Source organism: Anabrus simplex, chromosome 1 (assembly GCF_040414725.1).
Source record: "Anabrus simplex isolate iqAnaSimp1 chromosome 1, ASM4041472v1, whole genome shotgun sequence".
Classification (NCBI taxonomy): Eukaryota; Metazoa; Arthropoda; class Insecta; order Orthoptera; family Tettigoniidae; genus Anabrus; species Anabrus simplex.
Window position 1 is genome coordinate 1,581,787,011 of NC_090265.1, and position 26,033 is coordinate 1,581,813,043.

Below are 26,033 nucleotides of genomic sequence, written 5' to 3' on the forward strand. Positions count from 1 at the left end.
TTAAAACAGATATAATTTGTTATTTAACGTTTTTCGGATTTTTCTAAATTATTTTAAATTAAATTAGTTTTGAAAGGTGAATAACCTCACAATTATACATTAGGTAAGTTGAAACTGGAGAGGAATGGCTTGCACTATTTAAGAATTGTAGGATCTGGGCGTCCTCGGTTTGCTCAGAAGGACGTGGGCTCGATTCCACATCAGGACGTCGTAAAATTTAAGAAACTATATTTCCACTTCAGTAGGTGCATATGGTCCTGAGTTTCACCCAGCCTACACCAATAATGAGTACCAGGTTAATTCCCGGGGGCAAAGGCGGCCGGGGGTACAGCTAACCACTCTACCCCACCAAGTGCCGAGGTTACGGATAGTGGAATCCTTTACCGTGCAGCCCTCCAAGGGCCTTCATGGCCTGTACGGAGATGATTTTTGTATTTAAAAACTGTGTCTACACACTTTGAAAGGTCCTCTTAGTATCCTTAGGAACCATCCATATATCTAATGTACAATAACATCAACACTATAGTCTAATGAAACTTCAGGAAATTAACTTCAGTTTTAGTATCATTTTGGTATCCTTAAATTAAGAATGCTCTAATCTTTTGTTTCCAATTGTAACTGAGTATTTTTTAAGTTTTTAAAACATAATTCCATTTTTTTTGCTAGGGGCTTTACGTCGCACCGACACAGATAGGTCTTATGGCGACGATATTCCATTTTTAAGTGATGTTATTGTAAGCTTTGTCAGTCTACGCAATATCCAGTTATAGATAAAGCGCAATAAAGTTTATTCGAAAAGATTTACTTATTCCTAAGTGATCTTGGCTACTTAAATTTGAAAATGTAAGGTACAGAAGAAATACGACTATAAAGTATTGTGTTTAGAAACACGGTGAGACAGAAGTGAAGCCAAATGAAGTTCATGAATGGCGCAAATGACTTATGAGTGCCGAAGTTGTCACTACAAACATGATGATAGCACTGAACATGGGACGAGGACGTCAACAGCAACATTGTGTGCATTAGTAATTAATTGGAGATAGGATTTCGAAGATAGTATTTTAGGTACCCGAGAGGGAAACCATTGAATAACACTTTCACCATGGCCATGAATAAGAGATTAAGTTATTTACATACTAATTGTGCTACCTGAAGCGTACATCTCATTTTAGTCCTTGGAGTAAGCTTAAATTCGTAGCAAAGTCACTGCTCTTCAGAGCAGACAATGAAGGAAGTACCGGAAGTGGAGTCTAGGATGCATCCAGACAATTTTACATTCGGTACATTGGCAAAGGAGAATCACCGTTTCAGAACATGTTTGAAGTATTATACAAATAATTATTCCGCAGACATTTTTAAGATGCACTGTATGCCACATATATCAGCTAAAGAACTTCCGCCGACGTAATGTTAATTCGTGAGTAGCTTCCTTTCAGGCCTAAGCTGCGTCTACCTTTTTGACACGAACCATCCCTCATATCAATCTTACATTTCTGGCAGGAGAATAGCAGCTAAAATCTCTAACCATTACACTATAGAGGACCGGGCGAGTTGGCTGTGAGATTGGGGCCGAGCAGCTGTGAGGTTGCATCCGGGAGGTGGTGGGTTCGAACCCCACTGTCGGTAGCCCTGAAGATGGTTTTCCGTGCTTTACCATTTTCGCATCAAGCAAATTCTTGAGCTGTGCCTTATTTAAAGCCACGCCGCTTCCTTCCCACTCCCAGACCTTTCCTCTCCCATCGTCGCCATAAGACCTATCCATGTCGGTGCGACGTAAAGAAAAAAATTGTAAAATAACACTATAGAGGTGTTGATTTTTTCATTGATAGAATAACGTGATTTCTGAACCCTCTAAATTATTCAAGTATTTTGTTACGTACCAGTACGATCTCATAGAAAACATTAATTTTATAGTAACAGACTTAATTTAAGAATGAATGAATGAATGAATGAATGAATGAATGAATGAATGAATGGGAAGATATACTTTTTAAAGTTAGACATTGTCCATCGCTGGGGATATGAATTGAAAGTGATGTACTCTGCAGTGTGTAAGGGTAATGCATTAACCTGATGAATAGAAATTATTCTTTACACAGTAAATTTCATGCGAGTTTTGAACTAGTGTTAAGACAAATACAGCCATGATATTTTGTGTTAAAATTACCGTTTTATTAATTTGGGGCTGAAGTGGGCTAGTTCTAGGATAGTTGCTAGTGAGATTTTAAACCAGAAAAGTCAATTTTAAACTTCGTTGTGTTGATAAGGGATCAGACTCACGATAACTGATCGAGGGGCTCCAATCGAACCGACAGATCGTTTGAGGGAATTGGAGATGGTTCGTTCAATCATCGGTGACATGAAAGACTGCGATCATGAAAGAGATGAATTATCCTCGGACTAGTTGCCATGGTCTTATCAAGGTCTGTCAGGATAAGTTATCTAAAATTACGAAGATTTCATTCGTTCACGCTCTCCTGTTACTCTTTTCTTTCTATATTCGTGAAATCTAGACACCAAGCCTAAATATAAGTCACATTGATACTGTATCTTTGAGATATGTTGCTGGGGAAGAATGCTACGTGTACCTTGCACGGAAAGAATGTTGCATGCGTCCATTACTAAGGAAATGAATATCCTGAAACGTCTTTCTTCCCATGTGAATGAAAGAATCATTCAGTACCTTTGGCACATTTTGAGGATTGATTGTCGTAATTAAGTCCATTATGCAAGGTAAACTTGAAAGTAATCAGCCACTTGAAAGGACAAGAAGAAGATGGATAGATCAGGCTAAGAAGATCACCAGCCTACCTCTTCGGTTTGTCTGAAGATGTTCTGAAGATCACACAACTTGACAAACTCTCGATGAATATGTAGTTCTACAAATACAAAAGCATATAGGTCAGAAAAGAGTACAATTATGGAAAATGTTCTTAAGGAATATAAAATGATCATTTGTACATTTACGGACGTATTTAAGATGAGAGTTACTAATTTCGCCGAGTATAATATCGATGGTAAATTTCGTATGTAATCTTCACATGATTTATTGGTAGCTATTTTATCCGGTTGAACGCTTATGAAGCAATTAGGTCTCTTCCCTCCACTAAATGCATGGCATTCAACTGAAACTGGAACTTGAATTTCACCAATTGAGCAGAGTTTCGAGCACATGTGTAGCCGCTAATTTAGACGGTCTGGTGCGTGACTGATTTCTCTTCCTTGTTCGTGTTACGCTACAGTTTGTTAGGGAGTAATTGTAGTATGCTAATTAGTAATGAACAAGTAGAACTTGTGAGGTCTCACACCCATCTTCCGTGGCATCCTGATAAGAGCTCTTACAGAACTTCGGCGACATGTTCCTGCAACCAACACCGGCTCATACCTTGTGAGACGTGTGGGGAAATTACCGGGTTTTAGTGGAGTATAAATGCTGTTGTTCCTTCTACTTGTGTCAGACTCTCCTGTAATTCTTCACGTCCGAACAGTGATGGAACAGATATCACAACCCAGTGAATGTGTTGTTACGTTTATATTGAAAAAGTAATTTCTTTCATATGTTATATGTAGAAGCTGGAAGGTTTCCCGTATTGGATATTGTATGTAACGTATATACTTGTACAATACTTGGAAATTCTAGTATAACTATGTACTCTGTGACAACAACAACAACAACAACAACAACGGAAATTTCGATGAATCAACAGTGTTGACACGCACCGGGAAATTTAGATGACTATCCTGTTGCTGATTTTGTGATGGTTTGTATTTACTGTTGAACTGCTATACGTGTTAAAATCTACGATCTAGACGAGTTTTAAGGAGAAGACAACTCAATATAAAAGGTAGTTGAATGATCATTACCTGTTCCTTCATGCAGAAGTTGCATTTGTATCTTTAAAGTGATTATATGCAGAAAACTAGCGAAAGCAGGATAGGTTTATATCGCTGATTAGATGTGTTTGGCCACAGCCGGAGAAAATACTGTCAGCAAAACATGAGATTTATACGAGAAGAACCACCTACAAACCGCATGTTTATTCAGGTGGAAAACAGGACCCATTAAAATTTGAGAGTTTGGAAGAGCATTTCTTCGTTAGTTCTGTTCTGCTCTGTTATTTCTTCGAGGAGAAAAACACATTAGGTCAAAATCTTACTAATGAGAAAAAGAGATTTGAAAGTTACCAACGTTTCGTTGCATGCACGTCAGGGATTTTTACCTGGATCTGAGGGCTGATACGAGGTCCTGTCAGGCTACGTGATTACAATTTAGGAGCTATCTGACAGTGAGATAGCAGTCAAGTCTAGAAAGCCAATAACGAGGGGATTCGTCAAGCCGACCACACAACATTTCGTAATCTAGAGTATTTCGGGCTGAGCAGCGGTCGCTTGGTGGTCCACGGCTCTTCGGGGCTGTTGTGCCATGGGGTTTGGTTTAGTTTGATTTGGTTTGACAGGTTGTATTATTGTAGTATCTATGAAAACCACGTGTATGGCGTAGGTTTTATAACGAAACGTTTACGGCTACGTGAATGAAATCAGTAAGAATATGGCATTCATTATGGTGTCCGGCTCCTTGGCTGAATGGTCAGAGTAGTGAAGGGCCCCAGGTACGACTCCAGGCCGGGTCGTAGATGTTAATCTTAAATGGTTAATTTCTTGGCTTGGAGACTAGGAGTTTGTACTGCACCCAACATCCCTGCATTTCACACACCACAAATAAAACTCTCCTCCACTACAACAACAAGCAATTTCTCATACACGGCTCATATTGCCCACCCTTGTCGGAGGGTCTGCCTTACAAGGGCTGCACCAGGCTAAAAAACGACCATACGAAATAATAATAATAATAATAATAATAATAATAATAATAATAATAATAATAATTCACGTGATTTCGACTCGTTTCTTGTATCATGATACAAATGTTGAAGAATGGTTCAGGATATCGTTACGCTGACCATATGACACCCGACATCTTCAGACCCTCTGTCAGTGTAGCAGTCGTCTTGGCAGACCAAGGCCCTAATTGGCAGTTACACCACGAGTTGATTTGTTTGCCAGAATTTGGCACCGAACTGTGTGGCTCAGAGGGTAGAGCCCAAGTTTAATTCTGACTCATTCTAGTGAAAGCCTATATTTACCGGTGTGTAGAAGAACTCCTACAAAATTTCTAGCTCCTCAGCGTTGTCCAAAACCGTTAGTGTAGTTATTGGGCATAAACCCAGTAATATTATTAATGGTTTTTGTATTTTCCAGTGCTCTATCATGATCGCGGTAGAAATAACAGTTCCTAAATTCGTACCGCTATCCTCTGTTAATTTTGTACGGAGAGGAAAGTTACTTCTAAAATTCCTAGCTGAATTTGCATGCCTGTTCTAATTGATTAACCTCAGAGTTCAGATCCTAACCTTCCTATCTCGATCGTGACTCAAGTCTGTAACTGCTACAATGTGACAGCATCGGCCCAGTACTTTTAATGGATCGCCAAATATCTCCTCTGGAAGGAAATTATCATACTTTAGCGCCTCTCAGAACATTTCCTAATGTTTGTCTGTGTTGAGGATGATGATGATGATGATGATGATGAAAGTAACTTAGTTACTTTTCCGAAGCAACCTTCGAGCGTTCATGAGGGTTGTTTTAGCAGTTTCAAACGTGGCTGATTTGTTCATTATTATTATTATTATTATTATTATTATTATTATTATTATTATTATTATTATTATTATTATTATTATTATTATTATTATTATTTACAAATATGTTTTTTAATAACTTAGTGGCATTTCATGGGAATGAAATGTGGATAGTAATTAGCTCAGAAATAGGATAAAAGAAATGTTATGTTACGGAAGGATGTTGAAGATGAGATGGATGGACTGAATCATAAATCAAGTGATACAAAATGGAGTTGGGGAGAGGAGAATGATTCGGTGAAATTTGACAAGAAACGGTGCTAGATTGTTAGTACGTATATTGAGACATCCTGGACTTGTTTAGTTAGTTTTTGATGAAAGTGTTTTGGATAGGACGATATGTATTGATCAAGGCATGATGAGTAGGTACTGCATGTTGAACAGACTATGGTAGGACAGAGATTTTCATGAAACCTGGCAATGGTTTGACGATCAAAAGGGAAAAATGTATATTATTATTATTATTTCTGAAGACTTTGAATTACAAAGTAACTCAAGATTCGTAGAGATTATCGATGTTTGTCAGTTCTCCTGTAAGCGATTGTAAAATCTAGTTCCGTATGAAGCTATAGCCAAACAATGTTGGTCTCAGGAGTCCGAACTGTTCGCTTTGTAAAAACTCTTGTCCTCGCTGGTGGTGTCAGCGCTATCGCCGGAGGTGGTCTAGTGTCGTAACGTTCGCTTGGTATTTCTTGTAGATACATTCCCTTCAGCTCACTTTCTATTTTCTTGTTATTTGGCCTTTATTGAGTCTTTCCGTAACATAATAGTCATGTCACCACAGTTCTATCTCGAGTCTGAATGACAGCAAAAATTATGAACTGCAAAGATAGTGAAAATACGAATGGTGTACATATTGTGCTAATGGACGAAAAGTTCCTGAGTGTCTATCTCTCCCAGTTTGATTTAGAGGGTATATGAAACATTTTCAGCGCGTTGAACACAATTTCAAAATAAGGTAAGGGTTATTCTGCCCGAAGGCAGGTCCGGACCTCCGCAGAGGTGTTCCTGAGCCGGAGTTTACGTGCGGTAGGGTGGCCAGTTCCTTTCCGCTCCTCCATTCCCTTACACCCCACCAAAAGCGCGTGGTAACCCATCCAACTTCTGACCACGCCCAATGTTGCTTAACTTCGGAGATCTCACGGGATCCGGTATTTCAACACGGCTACGGCCGTTGGCAATTTGAAAATAAAATTTAGCTTAATCTTGAAACTTTATTTCCGGGCGAGTTGGCCGTGCGGTTAGGAGCGCGCAGCTGTGAGCTTGTATCCGGGAGATATTGGGTTCGAATCCCACTGTCGGCAGCCCTGAAGATGGTTCTCCGTGGTTTCCCATTTTCACACCAGGCCTTAATTGAGGCCACGTCTACTTCCTTCCAACTCCTAGCCCTTTCCTATCCCATCGTCGCCATAAGACCTATCTGTGTCGATGCGACGTAAAGCCACTAGCAAACAAAAAAATTTATTAACCAAGTGTGATATGTTTCGTCCAAAAAATGGATATCACCAGCTAGTAACAGACTGCCAAAATGAATAGAAAAATTAATATACTAGAATTCATCATCTGTTTACCCTCCAGGTTCGGTTTTTCCCTCGGACTTAGCGAGGGATGCCACCTCTACCGCCTCAAGGGCAGTGTCCTGGAGCTTCAGACTCTTGGTCGGGGGATACAACTGGGGAGTATGACCAGTACCTCGCCCAGGCGGCCTCACCTGCTATGCTGAACAGGGGCCTTGTGGAGGGATGGGAAGATTGGAAGGGATAGGCAAGGAAGAGGGAAGGAAGCGGCCGTGGCCTTAAGTGAGGTACCATCCCGGCATTCGCCTGGAGGAGAAGTGGGAAACCACGGAAAACCACTTCCAGGATGGCTGAGGTGGGAATCGAACCCACCTCTACTCAGTTGACCTCCCGAGGCTGAGTGTACCCCGTTCCAGCCCTCGTACCACTTTTCAAATTTCGTGGCAGAGCCGGGAATCGAACCCGGACCTCCAGGGGTGGCAGCTAATCACGCTAACCACTACACCACGGAGGCGGACATATACTAGAATTACCGGTAAATATCATCCTATCAGGTACAGAGGGAGAGTACCACACGACGTTTATTTGTGTGAGGCTGCTTTAATGATATGAATGACTCAACAACCTAAGAAACATAGATATCAGTAATAATGTTATTGTTTTTTACGTCCCACTAACTACATTTTGAAGGTTTTCGGAGACACCGAGGTACCGAAATTTTGTCTCGCAGGAGTTCTTGTACGTGCCAATAAGTCTACCTACCCGAGGCTGACGTATAAGAGTACCTTCAAATACCACCGAACTGAGCCAGGATCGAACCTGCCAAGTTGGGGTCAGAAGGCCCTGAGCCAGGATCGAACCTGCCAAGTTGGGGACAGAAGGCCAGCGCCTCAACCATCTGAGCCAACCTAGATATCTGAAGACGTCCTCTTTGTTAGACGATATATTAATTTCGTAGTCAGTAAAGCTTTTTTTTTTTTCAGCTCTTAAATCTTGTTTATTTCCGTCTTACGTGAGACAATCGTCCCCCACCTCTCTCTTTACATCTCTTATTTTCCATAGCCGAGTCTATAATTATTCTACATAATCTAACTCACATGCCCCGACAAATGAAGTGAAATGAAATACCGTGTGGCCTCCGGGGAGGCCTGGTGCAGGTCTTTTGATTTGACACTCGTAGGCGACCTGCGCGTCGTGATGAGGATGAAATGATGATGAGAACGCCACACACACACACACACACACACACACACAGTCCCCGTGCCAGCGGAATTAACCAATTATGGTTAAAATTCCCGAGCCTGCCGGGAAACGAACCCGGGAACAATGCTACCAAAGGCCAGCACGCTAACCATTTAGCCATGGAGCCGGACAATAAATGAAGTGATTCATATTTACAGTCTCTAAGTATTATTATTCACCAAGGTTATCCTCTCGGTATTATTAGCCGCTCACTTGTTATGATCAAGGTTACGGAACCCAATCCCACAACAGTCAGTCGGAAGTTAAGGTGCCACAGACTATTAGAAGATTTACTGGCTCGTTAAAATATATATTTTATGCAAATATTGCGGCATTTCTGTGTTTCTTTTTTTTTTCTAGTTGCTTTACGGCGCTCCGACACAGATAGGTCTTATGGCGACGATGGGACAGGAAAGGCCTAGGAATGGGAAGGAAGCGGCCGTGGCCTTAATTGAGGTTCAGCTCCAGCATTTGCCTGGTGTGAAAATGGGAAACCACGGAAAACCATCTTCAGGGCTGCAGACAGTGGGGTTCGAACCCACTATCTGCCTGATGCGAGCTCACAGATGTGCGCTCCTAACAGCACGGCCAACTCGCCCGGTTTTCTGTGTTTCTAGAAATCCATAATAGTTTAAGAGATTTTAAATCTTCTTCTTCTTCTTCTTCTTCTTCTTCTTCTTCTTCTTATTATTATTATTATTATTATTATTATATGTTTACATCTTCAATCAGCCTGAGAACAGTGATGCAAGGATAATTTGATATACAAACTTCATATTAAGACTAAGAATGAAGGAATTTTCTTAGACCTTGAATCTATTTGTTCCCCTTTTCTAATAATGTTGTTGCTTTTATGTCCCAGTAACTACTTTTGACGGTTTCCAAAGACGCTCAGGTGCCGGAATTTTGTCCCGAAGAAGTTCTTTTAGGTGCCAGTAAATCTACCAACAGGAAGATGACGTATTTGAGCACCTTTAAATACCAGCGGACTGAGCCAGGATCGTACCTGCCAAATTGAGGTCAGAAGGCCTCAACCGTCTGAGCCACTCAGCCCGGCAAATTCATTCAGAAACTAGGACGTGACTGTAGGAACTCGCTACACGAAAAATGTGTTGTTCTGTTCTGTGAAAATAATTGCAACATATTTAATTTGGCAGAAGGTATCACGGATCCGAATTTAAATAGATGGAAATAGTCTAAGAAGTACATGTTATATTTTCAGATTGCTTATTATATCACAAAAGTAATAATCATATATTCATTGCACCGAGCAAGCTGGCCTGAGATGAGGGTCGCCTGGCTGTGAGCTTGCATTCGGAAGATGATGGGTTCGAATCCCACCGTCGGCAGCCCTGATGATGGTTTTCCATAGCTTCCCTTTTTTTCACACCGGGCAAAAAGTGGGGCTATACCTTAATTAAGCCCACGGCCGCCACTTTCCCAACATTAGCCCTTTCCCATCCTTGTGTCGGCGAAAACCTTCGATGTGTTAGTGCGACGCCAAACCAGTAGCAAATAGGAAAAAAGTTTAAAAAAACGTTTATTGTTCTGCTCATATTCCATTATAAATGTCATGATCGCTGCAGACATAAATATGATCTTTCGTAACATTTTGTTGCTGCCATGCTTTTGCTAGCAATGTAAGGACGCCTGTATTGAACCTGAGCAAACATTAGTCCTATGAGATGGCATCTTCTTCAAGGTTGTTGACTCACATCAATCATAAGTATATTTAAGACTCGCTGATAAGGGACATTTCCATGTAAGGAGAGTAATTAATTTCTTCGTTATGTATTCAAAACTTGTACGAACACCCTATACCAGCCACGTCTGTCGTGGTCCAGTGGTCATGGTTACATAACAGCGCGGCCTGGTTGCCCGGTTACAGAACGCCTGGAGGTACAACTTCACTGCACTGGTCTGCAGTAAAACTTACTAAGACACGACTACCATTTGAGTTGTTACCTCACTCAATATAATACAGAGCATAATGAGCATTAATTTAGGAATGTTAAATGAATTACTTATTCACGACGCGTTCAAGCCCATTATTATTATTATTATTATTATTATTATTATTATTATTATTATTATTATTATTATTATTATTATTATTATCATTATTATTTCTTCGTTATGCCCAACGAAGGAGCGCAATTGAACTTATTTAGCTGATATTGCCATTCTTTTCTCCCAAAATCTCTACATCGTTTCGCTGTGATCTTGGGGTCTTCTAGCCAGGTTTTGGTGGCGGTAGTGCTTGGATGGTGTGTAAAGCAGTGATTGTCAACTAATTTTCTGAACTTACATCTGTCTAACACAGTGTCATCTGTGATGCCTATTTTCTGAAGGTCTTTTCCAACTTCGAGCAACCGATTCTTTTTTTTTTTTTTGTTACTTTCATTGATAGGGCAAAGTTCAGAATTCTTTTGGTCAATCTTTGTTTGCTCATTCTGAGAATATGTCAAAATTTCATACATCTTTTCCTAAATGTGTCTGAGATTTTCTCTGAGTGTTGGTGTTATTATTATTATTATTATTATTATTATTATTATTATTATTATTATTATAAAATAAAAGCCACCGAGAGTGAGAAAATATACTGCAGGTCAATAAATACACAGATGTTCAGAATCGTATCAGGCTATTGGTTTTGCGTTGCGCAGACTCAGACAAGTCCTGCGGTAACGATGGGATATGAAGAGCTCGGACTGGGAAGGAAGCGAACGTGTTCTTGATTAAGATAGAGCCCCACAATGTACCTGATGTGAAAGTGGAAAAAAACCATAGGAAACCATCTTCAAGGCAGCTGACGGTGAAGTTCGAACTCACCATTTCGCGAATGCAAGCTAACAACTGCATGGCTCGAACTGTGCAGTCAGCTCGTTCGGTGTTCACACTTTATGTCTATGGCTTTCACTACGAGATTCTGCGAAAATAATTGAAATGAAAATCCTCGTCGTAAAATTCCATACGTAAAATTGTAATTGCCAAGTTTGAAGATGTGCGTTACTTGCAGATGCTCCGTCACACTTCATTGAAGGAATGTTTACTTTTTTATGAAACCTAGGTGGGCTCAGGATATATTATTCATAAGGTGGAGGTAACATTCAAGAAAATAGCAAGAATGATCGGTGGTACAAACAGGTGGGAAAATGGCAGAAGTTAAAGGCTAAAGTAGACATTAAATCGATGGATGACCGGGCGAGTTGGCCGTGCGCGTAGAGGTGCGTGGCTGTGAGCTTGCATCCGGGAGATAGTAGGTTCGAATCCCACTATCGGCAGCCCTGAAGATGGTTTTCCGTGGTTTCCCATTTTCACAACGGGCAAATGCTGGAGCTGTACCTTAATTAAGGCCACGGCCGCTTCCTTCCAACTCCTGGGCCTTTCCTATCCCATCGTCGCCATAAGATCTATCTGTGTCGGAGCGACGTAAAGCCCCTAGCAAAAAAAAAAATCGATGGATGAAGCTGTGTTTATGAAGTTGCTTTGGTGGCGGAGTCCTGTGAGGTAAATGTAGGAGGTTAGGTAACCTGGAAAGGTAGTGGACTCTGAGGAAAGAAGAATCAAACAAGACAAGATCACAGGGCTAGTTATAAATGAAGATTTGTGAGACGCTTCATTCATTTGAAAGAGAAAACAGTGTATAATGAAGATAGTTGTATGTTTGGTTTTTGCTAACCGAGACCAACGGCACCTATAGGGCCTACTAAACAGATAGCGATGTATCGAGATTGATCTCTTATCATCCATGATGATCCCATAAGACATAGAGCCCATACTTCCAAAACGACTGCTGTCCAGCCAGATATTACAGTTTTACGTGGTCCGTGTTGTAACATCCTCAGCCATATTGCTTGACTTTCCTGACCCGTTCCTCTGCCTCTCATATCAACAGCTCTTCAAATTGTCTCACGAGGCTGGGTGGACATCTTTCCAGCCTTTAATTTATTGACATTTTTGGACGAGCCGAGAATAAAATCCAGGGCCTTCTGGTAAACGGCAGTAACACTGCTCCGACGCCACCGGACTGGCCTTGTCAATTATAGGCGAATTTTTATCATACGTACACCCTGGATAAAGTAATGCCTCTGGTGCATTCTGCAAGCTTTGTCATCCCACTCTGGAGAGTTTGATTGTGACTCAGTCATATCATATTTGAAAGTGCTCAAATACGCTAATCTCGTATAGCCATACATGTACCGGCGCGTAAAAATTTCCTGTAGTTCAGAAATCCGGTACGCTGGTGCATCTTGTAACACCGCAAAAGTAGACAATGGTACGTAAATTGCGTAGTAATACAGTTTCATTTTCATTCGAACGTGCATTACACTTTGTAGGTAATATTCTGCCGCCTTTGTGGTGTAGCGGTTAGTGTGATTAGCGTCCACCTCCAGAGACCCAGGTCCGATTACCAGCTCTGCCACTAAATTTGAAAAGTGGTACGAGGGCTGCAGCGCGGTCCACTCAGCCTCGGGACGACAACTGAGTAGGGGAGGGAGGGGGTTCGAATTCCACCTCAGCCATCCTCGAAGTGGTTTTCTCCTCCAGACAAATGCCGGGATGGTACCTAACTTAAGGCCACGACCGCTTCCTTCCTTCCTTCTTCCTTGTCTATCCCTTCCAATCCTTCCAATCCTCCCAATCTCTTTTTCTGTTGTATCCCCCCGACCCAAAGTCTCACGCTCCAGGACACTGCCCTTGAAGTGGTGGAGGTGAGATCCCTCGTTGAGTCCGAGGGAAAACCAACCCTGTGGGGTGAACGAATTAAGAAAGGAAGGAAGCAAGAAAGAAAGTAATATACTATTAGTACTGTTTTATTGAAGGTAAGAATATTAAAGGCAGCTTTTGCATCAGTATTTCAGTGGCAGTCACCTTAGATCTTAAATAAGCCGGGCGAGTTGGCTGTCCGTTTAGAGGTGCGCAGCTGTGAGCTTTCATGCGGGATATAGTGGGTTCGAACCATACTGTCGTGAGCCCTGAAGATGGTTTTCCGTGGTTTCCCATTTTCACACCAGAAAAATACTTGGGCTGTACCTCAACTAAGGACATGGCCAATTCTTTCCCACTCCTAGCCCTTTCCTATCCCATCGAGGCATAAGACCTATCTGTGTCGGTGCGACGTGAAGCAAAGTGCAAAAAATTACAAACCTTAAAAAGAAATAATAATAATTTATCGATAAGTATGAGCCTAGAGCAAGTAGTGTTAGTTGTGATTGTTATTTTAAAGAAGGCAAAAAGCACTATCAGCGCTCCAAAATCCATATTGATATTCTTTCTGGCATGTATGAGTTTTAACTGAAAGGATGGAATAATGTGTTAAGGTCTGCGCATTGGTTCATTGTAAGACGACGACTATCCAGTAGTCGATGTAGTATTTTTGCTTCTAAACTCTGACTCAGGTTACAGCTTTAATTAAAGCATCCGTTTCATGACTTCTTCTTCATCTGTTTACCCTCCAAGGTCGGTTTTTCCCTCGGACTCAGCCAGGGATTCTATCTCAGCTGCCTTAAGGGCAATTTCCTGGAGCTTCAGACTCTGGGTCATGGGATACAACTGGGGAGAATGGCCAGTACCTCGTCCAGGTGGTCTCACCTTCTATGCTGAACAGGAGCCTTGTGGAGGGATGGGAAGTTTAGAAGGGACAGGCAAGGAAGAGGGAAGGAAGCGGCCGTGGCCGTAAGTTAGGTACCATTCCGGCATTTACCTGGAGGAGAAGTGGTAAACCACGGAAAACCACTTCCAGCATGGCTGAGGTGGGAATCGAACCCACCTCTACTCAGTTGACCTCCCGAAGCTGAGTGTACCCCGTTCCAGCCCTCTTTCCACAATTCAAATTTCGTGGTAGAGCCGGGAATCGGACCAGGGCCTCCGGGAGTGGCAGCTAATCACACTAACCACTACACCACAGAGGCGGACCTCAGTTTCATGTACGATGGTGAATTTCTAGAAGCAGATCGGAATGGGCGGTCAGGTAATGATCCTGGGAGAATTCACAATGACCCGTGAATGCAAGTGAGTGTTGCAATAGCACTGTTTGATTAAAAGGCAAACGGTGTCAAATTACTTCACTCCTTACCTCGTATACTATGTTTCATTATGGTAGTACTATAGCATCTTGGATTCCAACACGAGGCGCGATATCCGAGTGACATAACAACTGGTTTTTCACCAAGGCGGCCGCGGTTCGAAACCTGGCCAGTGCACATGGAATTTTTGAAAACATTCTCATTCCATTGGTTCGAATTCCACACAAACGGGATGTTCTCTGGCTATGATCACGATATCAGCAGTCACAGAAAACTACATGCTTGCTGTGTCGCTTATATTTTCTTTGTAACTGCATAACAAGTGTCATTTGGAGTATTCAACTGGTCTCCAAGCTGATGACTGAAAATGATCCAAATATTCCTTTGTTCTCCCTCCGAGTTCAGAGTGGATCGTGCAGCCAAATTTAGAGCTTGAGCATAGCGAAAGATGACTGCAGCACTGTATAGGAGCGTGTTGTTGTCAGTTTACGACTTCCTCAGCTAATCTTCCTTTTCCGGGAGTATTCTTAGGCAGCAGTTTCTAAGTTTGACGATTTACCACTCTCAGATGAATCGGTAATCCTCGAAGGAAACTAAGTAAAGACCTATCTGTCATATTGGTGGTGAACATGGATGCACAAGTACAATATTTATAAAAAAGTTAATAGTTGTGACAAGTGGCAATATTTCCTTAGAAATGCTCTTGCGATAATTTGTGGTACATCGGCGTTTCTCTTGCACGGTTGACCTTACGCTCATTCACGTACAAAAGAGATGTTAGGCGTACAGCCAGGTGACAAGATGTTCAAGTCAGACATACAGTACGCAGAGGAGAGTGGCTTGCAATGTGGGTCAAGCTGTAATAGGCGAGGCGCGACCTGAGACATTTCAATACAATCATGTCAATCTTCTTCAATGAGGTAATACACAGTACAAGAGTGATTTGACAAACAGGCTCAACAGGACCAGAAAAGATATCACTAGAATTGAGAAAGGATTATTCTGAATAAAGCAGTCTGCATCATGAGAAACAGAAGAACCTTGAAATCAAATCTGATGCTTACAGAATATTCAGATTCTACCTGAGAATAACACGGTATCCTCTTCAATAATAAATGGGAAGTATTTCAATTCATTCTCAGGTTATTGAGAGCTATGAAGGGGATATTTTTGATAATTATATTACATTTTTAAAGTAATTCTACACTTCATTCATTTCTATAGTTGAGACTGCCTAACCGAGGTGGTGAAGTCCTACTCTTTTAATCGAAGTGACGTTGGTTCAAGGTCCTTGTCAGAAAATCTAGAAATTTCGGGATGATACTTCTTTATTTCAGAGATACATGACCCATAGTTTCATTCAACCTACACCTAAATTAATTCCTGGCGGTAAATGAAGACGGGCATTGAGCTAACCACTCTCTCCCGCTTAGTGTCGAGATTACGAATAGTGGAATTCTTTACCACCTGCTTATCCACAATCCTTCGTGGCGAGGAGTGCACTGAAGGAGCACTCATGCATTCATACATTTCATACATAAGTTATGAGTCAAGGAAATTTTGGCTATCAAATCCTTGTAGGTATTTTAAATTTATAACCATTTCTGAACACCTACGTTATTGTGGATGCCTGTTCTGATACGTGTTCACCTGCGCGTTTAGTAGAGGGATATGGAAAACTGCCCATCTGACGTTTAATGCACCGTACAATAATCGAACTGTGATTGAGTGTGAAAGATAAATGGAAAAAATCTTCGTTTGCTTGGGAGCAAATTCACTCGACTTTAACTGTATAGCCCTTTTTAGTTAGATATTCTAGAATTACATGAGCCTTTCAGAACCAATTTCTGGGCATGAAATGTATAACGTGGGAGTCGTTAGCTACACTTCAAGCAGCAGTAATCATGTTAAGAGTACGGAGATGGGCTTGCTCTGTCCATGCACTTTCTTCTATGATGTAAGAGAAAATTAATCAGCTGCAGTTTACGCGAGTATAATTTGAAAGGCGCAGAGGAATCTACTACGCTATCCCATAAACGTTCCATTCAGATTGTACTAATTCATTTGTATACATAATGTCTATGATTTATTTTTCTTTCCTTTTTATCCCTTAATTTTTAAAATAATCACTTATTGTCTACATATTCCTTTAATGTCATTGTGTCTACTTGGTATAATTTATCCTTAATGGAGTTCTGCATCCACAGAAACAAATAAAGCTAGAATTTGTCTATGCAAATAATATCTAAAGAAAATAAAACTGGAATTTTTCTATTTAAATAATATCTGAGGAAAATAATGATACCAATATGGAAATATTTACGTTTGCTGTAGTAGATACTGAAGGAACAAGCTTATTCATTTATAAGATGGTTCCGTTTGAGAGTCAGTTGGTGTTCTTACCTGCCGCTGCGACACCGAGGGTTAGGACACAGTGGACGATCGCCTTCATTGCGGCTGGGACCAGAACAGACTGAGCGTACAGACCAAGTGGAACTTAACTGGTGCCGTCCGCCTGTGCTGCTCTCTACACCCTTCACTCACACTCTCACATGTATTGGGTTTAACAAAAATAAATATAGACCTTCAAACAAGTTAATACAAGTAGAAGGGGGAAAAAACTATCGCCATGAATTAGTTACATTGTTCAAATATCAAATACGTCATTAATTCATAATGGCACTTCGTAGTGAAATAAGACAGGTATTGCTCAGAGAAAGGTTCCTGGTTCAAATATACGAATTTTGAAAGATTGACGAGATAATCACAGGTGCCCTAAGGAGAAACTTTCTAATTACGATTATAAGTAAATCTATATTACAACCTGTCTAGTTGGTAGAACAGGAATATTTTAAAAAACATTCAACTAAAAAATTAATAAATAAATAAATAAATAAATAAATAAATAAATAAATAAATAAATAGTCCGCCTCTGCGGTGTAGTGGTTAATGTGATTAGCTGCCACCCCAGGAGGCCCGGGTTCGATTCCCGGCTCTGCCACGAAATGTAAAAAGGGGTACGAGGGCTGGAACGGGGTCCACTCAGTCTCGGTAGGTCAACAGAGTAGAGAGAGGTTCGATTCCCTCCTCAGCCATACTCGAAGTGGTTTTCCGTGGTTTCCCACTTCTTCTCCAGGCAGATTGCGGGATGGTACGTAACGTAAGGCAATGACCGCTTCCTTCCCTCTTCCTTGTCTATCCTTTTCCATTTTTCCATCCCCCACAAGGTGAGCATAGCAGGTGAGGCCGCCTGGGTGAGGTACAGGTCCTCCCCCCAGTTGTATCCCATGATCTAAAGGATCATTCTCCATGATACTGCCCTGGAGGCGGTGGATATGTGATCCTTCGCCATGTCCGAGGGAAAAATAAACCCTGAAGGGTAAACGGATTAAGAAAGAAAGAAATAGAAAACTCAACCTGATTAAAAGAAAGACGCTTATAAATCTCCTTGGTAGGTTTTGTGTCTTCATGTATATTTATTAGTTTAATATTAATGTTATTGTTGTTAACCGAGGGGCGTGGCCGCTAGTGTTAACGCGCTACGTCTATAGAACAAAGCTCTGCATTCGGGAGCGTGGGGTTCGAACCCCACAGTCGGCAGTACTGAGAATGTTTTTCTGTGGTTTCCCGTTTTCACTTCCAGATAATTGCCGGAACGGGTCTTATTCATAGCCTACAGCCTATTTCTTCCACCTCCTTACCCAATTACATTCACTATCATTCATTTTATCTTCATCAGCTCCTTAAATGAGGTTGACGTCAGGAAGGGCATCCAGCCTTAAAAGCATACCATATAAATACATCTCACATCATCCCCGACGCCGTATCAGTTCCACGAGCTAAATTTTTATGATGTTTGGAGACGCAAATGTGCCGTAATCTTTTCCCGCAGAAGTAATTTTACGTGCCAGTAAATCTAACGAGAAGAGGCAGACGTATTCAGCCACCTTCAGATAGCATCGGACTGAGCAAAGATGGAATCTGAGCTCAGAAGGCCACCACTCTACCGACTGAGCTACTTAGTCTGGCATGTTCAGCGCTCAGTGGTACCTCCTCATCAGGCCCTAACTTCCCAATTGGCTCAGTTTCGAGGACAACACTCGGCACAGTTGGTCACCATTAAATTATACTTAAATATGAGGGACCGTAGTCATCTCCATAAGGATCGTGAAGGCCCTTGTAGGAGTGGAAGGTGAACCTCGACATTAAGTGGGGAAGAGTGATTAGCTCCATGCCCGGTAACCTTTTACCTCAGGAATTAGTGGCCACCATTTTTCTATTGTTAACTTTTTTTTTTTGTAGGCTGGCTGAACTTCGAAGTAATGTGCCTCTTCAGACGTGGAAATCTCGTTTCCAAATTTTTTCTACTTCTTGACTGGTATTCGAATCCACGTTCTTTCAGGTGAACCCAGCACACATTTACCACCCGGGTAAGTAACTCTTAGATGTATTGGTACACTAAACTATTATATAATGTATATATTGAGCGTACCAGAACAATTAACAATTAACAATTTGAACTTCTACAATTTACCTCTTATCACAATCAAATTTAAAACACAAGCATTTATTAATAAGGTATAGCACCACTAAAAATTTGGAGTTGATTAGTTAACTTGCTGCAAAATTATTGACGAATAATTTTTATTTTTGTTACTTGTGTTACATGGAAAATGCTCCTTGCGGCATTTTTATTTTATTATTTTGGGGCTATAATTCGGCAGACTTGTCAAAAATATTCATATATTTAAGAACAAGTCCGAGTTTTATAATCAGATATAAAGTATTGAAGATACAATTTTTTTTAAGTTTTCATTATTCAATCAATAGGCAAAAATCTAGTTTCGTGCTATTTCACGATTAAAAGTTTTTCAAGGCAATATTCAGCTGATAATAAAACGCAGAAATATTTTTAATCCCTGTACATATTCAAACGTTCTCTGAAAATTTCAGATGAATCCGATAAGAAACCTGTCGCAAGTAGCATTTTACGCATGGCAAAGACCTGAAAATGTTTAAAGGTAGATGAAAGCAACTGAAATTTACAAGAAGCACACTTGTTTTTAAACTGCTCTAGACTGTGAATTACTTCCTCATACTTCGTTCTCCACTTATGCTCAGTGTAGGCCTACTACAAGGTAAATATATTCCAGCGGTATTATTGAAATGGTGGTCCGAAAGATAATAATATTAATGTTATTTGCTTTACGTCCCACTAACTGCTTCTACGGTCTTCGAAGACGCCGAGGTGCCGGAATTTAGTCCTGCAGGAGTTCTTTCACGTGCCAGTAAATCTACAGACACGGGGCTGTCGTATTTGAGCACCTTCAAATGGTCCGAAAGAAATTTGAAGCTAATTTTGTCTGACAGCGCGAGAGAAAATGGCGTGGGCTTGCTCCATATACGTCGAATCCCTGCCCTTTAAATCCGGCATGTATTTATTTATTTATTTATTTATTTATTTATTTATTTATTTATTTATTTATTTATTTATTTATTTATTTATTTATTTATTTATTTATTTATTTATTTATTTATTTATTTATTTTGCTATTTTGCTATTTTGCTTTACGTCGCACCGACACAGACAGGTCTTACGGCGACGATGGGACCGGAAAGGCCTAGGAATGGGAAGGAAGCAGCCGTGGCCTTACTTAAGGTACAGCCCCAGCATTTGCCTTGTGTGAAATGGGAAACCACGGAAAACCATCTTCAGGGTTGCCGACACTGGGATTCGAACCCACTATCTCCCGATTACTGGACACTGGCCGCACTTAAGCGACTGCAGCTATCAAGCTCGGTATTTTTGTTTTTTTAGCTAGTTGCTTTATGTCGCATCGTCACAGATAGGTCTTATGGCGAAGATGGGATAGGAATGGCCTAGGAGTTGGAAGGAAGCGGCCATGGACTTAATTAAAGTACAGCCCCAGCATTTGCCTGGTGTGAAAATGGGAAACCACGGAAAACCGTCTTCAGGGCTGCTGACAGTGAGATTCGAACCCACTATCTCCCGGAAGCAAGCTCACAGCCGCGTACCCCTGACCGCACGACAAACTCGCCCGTTGCTGTGAAATTTACCCGTCTCTGTGGAGCATTATCTGTTAAATTTGGGCAGCATGCTCTGTGCTGTCTTAAAATCTAGGGAAGGTGGACAAGACCTTGTTTACTCAACGACCTCATCTAAAGAGCATTAACAGCAACATTTGTCGAATGAGTACTGGAACCTATTGTAATAGGTCTATCTGACGGCAAGCGGCCAAACGGAATAACCATAGTTCCATGGACCAGAGGAGAATCGTTGATGTGGAATAAAACATGTCAAGATACATCGACAGCTCCGTATATAGCATCTACATCGCTCCTTGAAGGCTCTGCCGCAGGAACTGCAGCTCATAATAAGCTACTAAACTATAAAAATACTATTGATAACTTCATGTTTGTCACCTTTACCGGTGAGACTTAGGTCTCCTGGAGGAAAGAAGCCAAAATCATTTCAGAGACAGGCGGAAGTAGCAGTTTATAAGACATGAGAGCACAGCAACTGAATATCTGCTGCAAAAGGTAGGAATCACCATTCAGCGTTGTAGCGCAGCCAGCCTTTTGGGGACGTTGCCTAATGTCACCTCTATGGACAATGTGGCTTTTACACGCCCCCTTGGTGAATCGATGATATCACATATTATGATTCACCACAAAACAGAACTTCATAAATAATCCTAAAAGTTTCTGTTGTATTACAAAAACAACAGTAGGCTTCAAAATTCGCTTTAGATCATGCTAACACATCATATGATAGGTGGGAAGTAGGGACATTCCCCACGAGTATTCCTTGCCCCAGCGCGTTCTGAATTATTTAAATTTCACCTATAAGATCAGTATTCTGTGTTTAGTTCTAATTTATGTTACAATAAATTATTTTTGTTCTTAGTAAATCATAACTATACTTGGTGTAATATGTTAGCCCCTACTGCCCAGCGTATGATATATCATACGCCAAAAAATGGTCCTTAAAATTGAAATATACAGATTTTTTAAAGTTTTCTTGCTTCAAGGATAGGCTATAGATGTAATGTTGAAACAAGTACAAGAAAACTCGAGAAGCAATAGGAACAATAACAGAGGCATAGTTCTCACAAAAAGTGGTTAGTTAACGAATCACTTAAAATTTCTTATGTGAAATGTATGAAGTATGAGAATTAAGATACAATCGAACATCCAAACGTTTCTCCAAAACATAGCAGATTTTTCAACAACATCCAAGAATAGTTAAATCATATTCTGAAATAACCTCAATGTCTGGAGCAAACTTATGAAAAGGAGGTTGAGTAGTTAGATCCCTTTCGCAAAAGGAAAAATAACCCACATTTGTTAAATTAATGTCTAAACCTATATTCTTGCAAGCGCTAATTATTCTACTACCGGTACTATATGTGGGCTGCCGGTCAAAGTCCCTTTGTATAATAGAAAATGTTAAGGGTCTCTTCAGATCTGGTATGAATTAATGTAAAATGAGGCTGAAAAATCATTGGTCCGGTTGGCTCACCTTGTTGAACTCCGTTTTGGGATAGTAGAGCTTGTAAATACGGGAACTGAGCATCTCAACTTGCTTTCCTGATCTAGGGTTTGTTTGAATAAGGGCAATTAATTCTCCCTCTTTACAAATATGAGAGGTAATTTCTAAAAGGAATGGTTTAATGAAAATCTCTAGTTAGACTTTCGTATTAGATGAACGAGGTCTTGAAATTCATGATCCGGTTGTTCCAAGCAGTAATTTTCAACACCTTTATAGGTCACAAGAGCTCTCTGTTCAAGAACTCCTCCACTCTAGCAGCGAATATATCCTTGAATGAAAGGATAAAAGACATTTTCTCAGTGCGTCAAACTTATCTACACGAAGTTCCGTTCAGGCGGTGGGAAATAATTGTTTCTGTAACTATGTAGTAGCAGGAGGAAGAAGTGAATAAGCCATTGTAAAACTCAATGCTGCGGCTGTATGATGTATATACTGTAAACACTCTTATTAAGCATACCGTGAGATATTAGCTAAGACAGTTACTGCTACTTTGCCTCCATGTTCAAATTTACTGACATTAAGACTTCAGTATTCACATTAAATTAACCAATTCAGTAAGGTTTTAATAGCATTTAAATCGTAGTTCCAAAGGAAAATTCCTAATTTTACGTGAGATATCCAGAGAGAAATTACAGTAGCCTAGTTTTCAATACTAGCCACTAAAAACTGTTTTATATCTGAAAATCTTCGTTCATTGATAATCCTCTATTTCCTGGCTTTTCCCTACTAGCCTACTTAAACTAGGCACAAAATGTGGATTAGACCCAAATATATTGTCGGATGCCTTTTCTGACGCCGAACCTACGTGGAGGAAGGTATTCCATACTGTATGTGGTAGTTTAGAGTTTGGTATGTATTGTGAAAATGAAGAAATGAAATGAAGAAAACGAGCACAATCATCTAGCCCCCGAGCTATGGGAATTAACCAGACGCGGCACGGCCGGAACCAAACACCTGGACTCTGAACCGAAGGCCGCTACCCTGATCATTTAGCAAAGTAACCTGACATTTGGGAATATAAGAGTAGAAGTAGTTTTATTATTATTATTATTATTATTATTATTATTATTATTATTATTATTATTATTATTATTATTATTATTATTATTAATATTATTATTATTATTATTATTATTATTATTATTATTATTATTATTATTATTATTATTATTATTATTACATTTGGTCATTCCAAGAACACGTTGAGATTTGTTAACTGGCTTAATGGCTTTCATCTTCTTATCTCCCCAAAAATCTCTCAAAGAATATTCTATGTTGTTTCTTGCGTTCTTCTGACCATTTCTTACCAGTTCTCTTTTAGGCTTTTACACGACTTTAAGCTTAGTTACTAATTTTACGAAGGATCTGGGATTTGTTATGATGTTCAGTTCCACGATGTTCATTTCTTACAGGTCTTCTTTGTTTCTTATAACTAGTTTATTTTCGTATAATTTGAGTTTATTATATTCAATAATCATTTTTTAAGTCTGTTGTTGTCCATCCTGTAGAAATGACCATAGAATTGCAAGCGTCTCTTGCTTATGATATTACTGAGCCTGTCTGCTAGACTGAAGAGTTCGGAAGTTATCCTCTTAATCCAGACCCGATTGTCTCGCGACGAGCCGTATATTTTCCTGAGAATTTAGCTTTTCAATTTTGCCTTTTTTTAGTTTCCGAAAGGTTATAGTTTCTGGAAAGACAACTGTTTCGTAGTGTCTCTATTTCGCGTTACGCGAAATCTCTCTTTTGTTGTGGTAGTTCCACATTAGTCTATTTGCCTTATTGATGCCTCTTTCAAAGTTGACCTAACATTCCAATCCTAATAGTCGAATGATATCTCCGAGGTATTAAAAATAGAGCACCTGCGCAATCATCCCATATTCCATTTCTGGTTGGGTTTTTGTGCTATTTTGGCATAGATTTTCCAAGTACTGGGCTCTCTCGTATAATAACTGGAGGCCTGCCTTTGACGCTATCCTGTGTAATCTCTCTACTAGTTTCTTCTTTGTTCTTGGCGATGATTGCTAGGTCACCTGCGAAAGCTCAGCATTTCACCTTGATTTTGTACCCCGACCTCCTGATGTTTATACTTTTGAAGTCCTCTTACCATTCTAGAACTAAATTAAACAGAAGGGGGAAGGGGCTGTCTCATTTTCGAACACCCGTACCTACTTCTAAAGACTCAGAGATTTCTCCAAAGAATTTCGCTTTAGATGCCGTATTTCTGAGGATTTAACGAATCAGTTCTCTGGTCATCATTCAGAAGATGGTTCAAATATTTATTACACATGAATAAACAGTAAACATTTACACATATGTACAACAAAAGGTAGAGGTACAACAAAATCCGTGTACTGCTGCCGGTCGTCATATTCAGTCTGACAATATAAATGGACACAGCAACACGTTGCCAACTGTGACAAATAACGAATGAAAATGGGGCAGGCGAGTTGCCAACACAAAAGCCGCGACAGCCTGTATGTTCACAGAGTCGTATACCTCCTTTAAGTGCACGAAGGTGACATTCATTTTGATTCATCTGCTGATACTTAAGTTTGTGACGTGGTAGGCCTCCGCGTCCGCCATTTCTTCGTAAGTTGTGGGGAGGAGCAGTCGAACCTGGACTGGATCACGAGGAATGTCACTGCGCTGGAGCCTCGTTCTTGCCTCACATGAAACCTGGCGGGATAGAGACTGCACGCATTGATCAGACACTACTGTCGTTACTGTCATTGGGCGCTAGTTCACTGGGGGTCTCAAAGGATGCAGAAACAACGAAAACTCTTGAACCGGGAGCCTTCCATCTACAGAGGCTTCCCGGGCTTCTAGCGTCCGAAGTTTCTTGAAGGGCCATCTGGCTAAATAAGACACGCGAGACTTGCCAGCGGTTGGAACGGTTCAGTTCGGTCCAGTTGGAGTGGAGAGTCTGTCGGTAAACGAGCCTGTGTGGGAGTGAGTGTCGCTGTGGGATTTGATAGATTGAGTTTGAGGAGGCAGTATGTGGAGTGTTCTGTCCTTGTCTGTTGTCGTAGAGTTGTCTTTGGGGCCAGCTGTTGCGAATGAACATCGTGTTCTGGTGCAGCGTGGGAGAGATCGACTGGATATCGGCTTGAGACTGTGATCGAAGTTCTACTGGAGTGAGTGGATAGCGTACGTCATGCCGAACTGTGAGACTGTCGCGTGCGGGCTGTGAACTGGGGACTGTGATAGCGGGAGCGAGAGTAACTGTGGGGCTGAGGGACTCTGAGTGTGAATTAGAGTGGCTGAACATTGAGAAAGCTGAGAGAGCGCTAACTAGTGCCTGTGTCAGTTTGTAACATTAAGTAGTTAGATTATAAATTTATTGAGGTTAAGTGCTACCAGTGGTTGCATTAATTTCTTTACCGCGCCAACAATAACAATATTGTCTTCAGGTTCCATATATGTCTGACGCACAAACGACCTGTATTGAAGCCCGCTTGTATTCTCCAATTAAATGGTCCATTTGTTACTCTACTGGGTTCAGGAGGGTTTTTGAGAAAGTTTTGTGAGTGGCTGACTATAGGGAACATAAAATGTTTTATTTATCCAGGAAAAGTTCGAGATTTTTATTCCCTTTCTTATATGTATCCAGTCCTAGCCCAATCCGGCCTTTCTTATGTAACTTTGTGAATGTATCAATGCTCACCTCCAATCCTGTGGGATCGTTTCTGTTTCTCATATTTCCGTTAAGAGAGTGCGAATTTTTCTGGTGAGGTCATCTGCTCCTAATTTCCACATCTCTGCCATGACGCTATTGTCTCCTGGTGCTTTGTTGTTTTTAAGTGATCGGATGATCTCATTCGTGGATCACAATTGAATAGGTCTAGGAAATCGTCATACAGTTCTCTTTAGTGTTTGTCTCTACTGTTCCATCTACTCGACGAAAACATAAACCTGGTGGTCAATAGCTGGATATATTCTCACGGAAGATCCAGTAGAAATTCCTGATGTT

At 40.7% G+C, this 26,033-nt stretch overlaps 1 protein-coding gene across 2 annotated transcripts in view; it reads right to left on the reverse strand.

Moving 5' to 3' along the window:
* Positions 1-17,016, reverse strand: part of LOC136881036 (protein obstructor-E) — a 60,828-nt gene extending 43,812 nt beyond the window's left edge. For both annotated transcript variants that reach the window (XM_067153642.2, XM_067153638.2), the window contains exon 1: positions 16,891-17,016. In XM_067153642.2, coding sequence (XP_067009743.1) covers positions 16,891-16,939 — 49 coding nt within the window. In that variant the 5' untranslated portion in view covers positions 16,940-17,016. The remainder of the gene's footprint in view (positions 1-16,890) is intronic.
* Between the last annotated feature and the right edge of the window lie 9,017 nt (positions 17,017-26,033).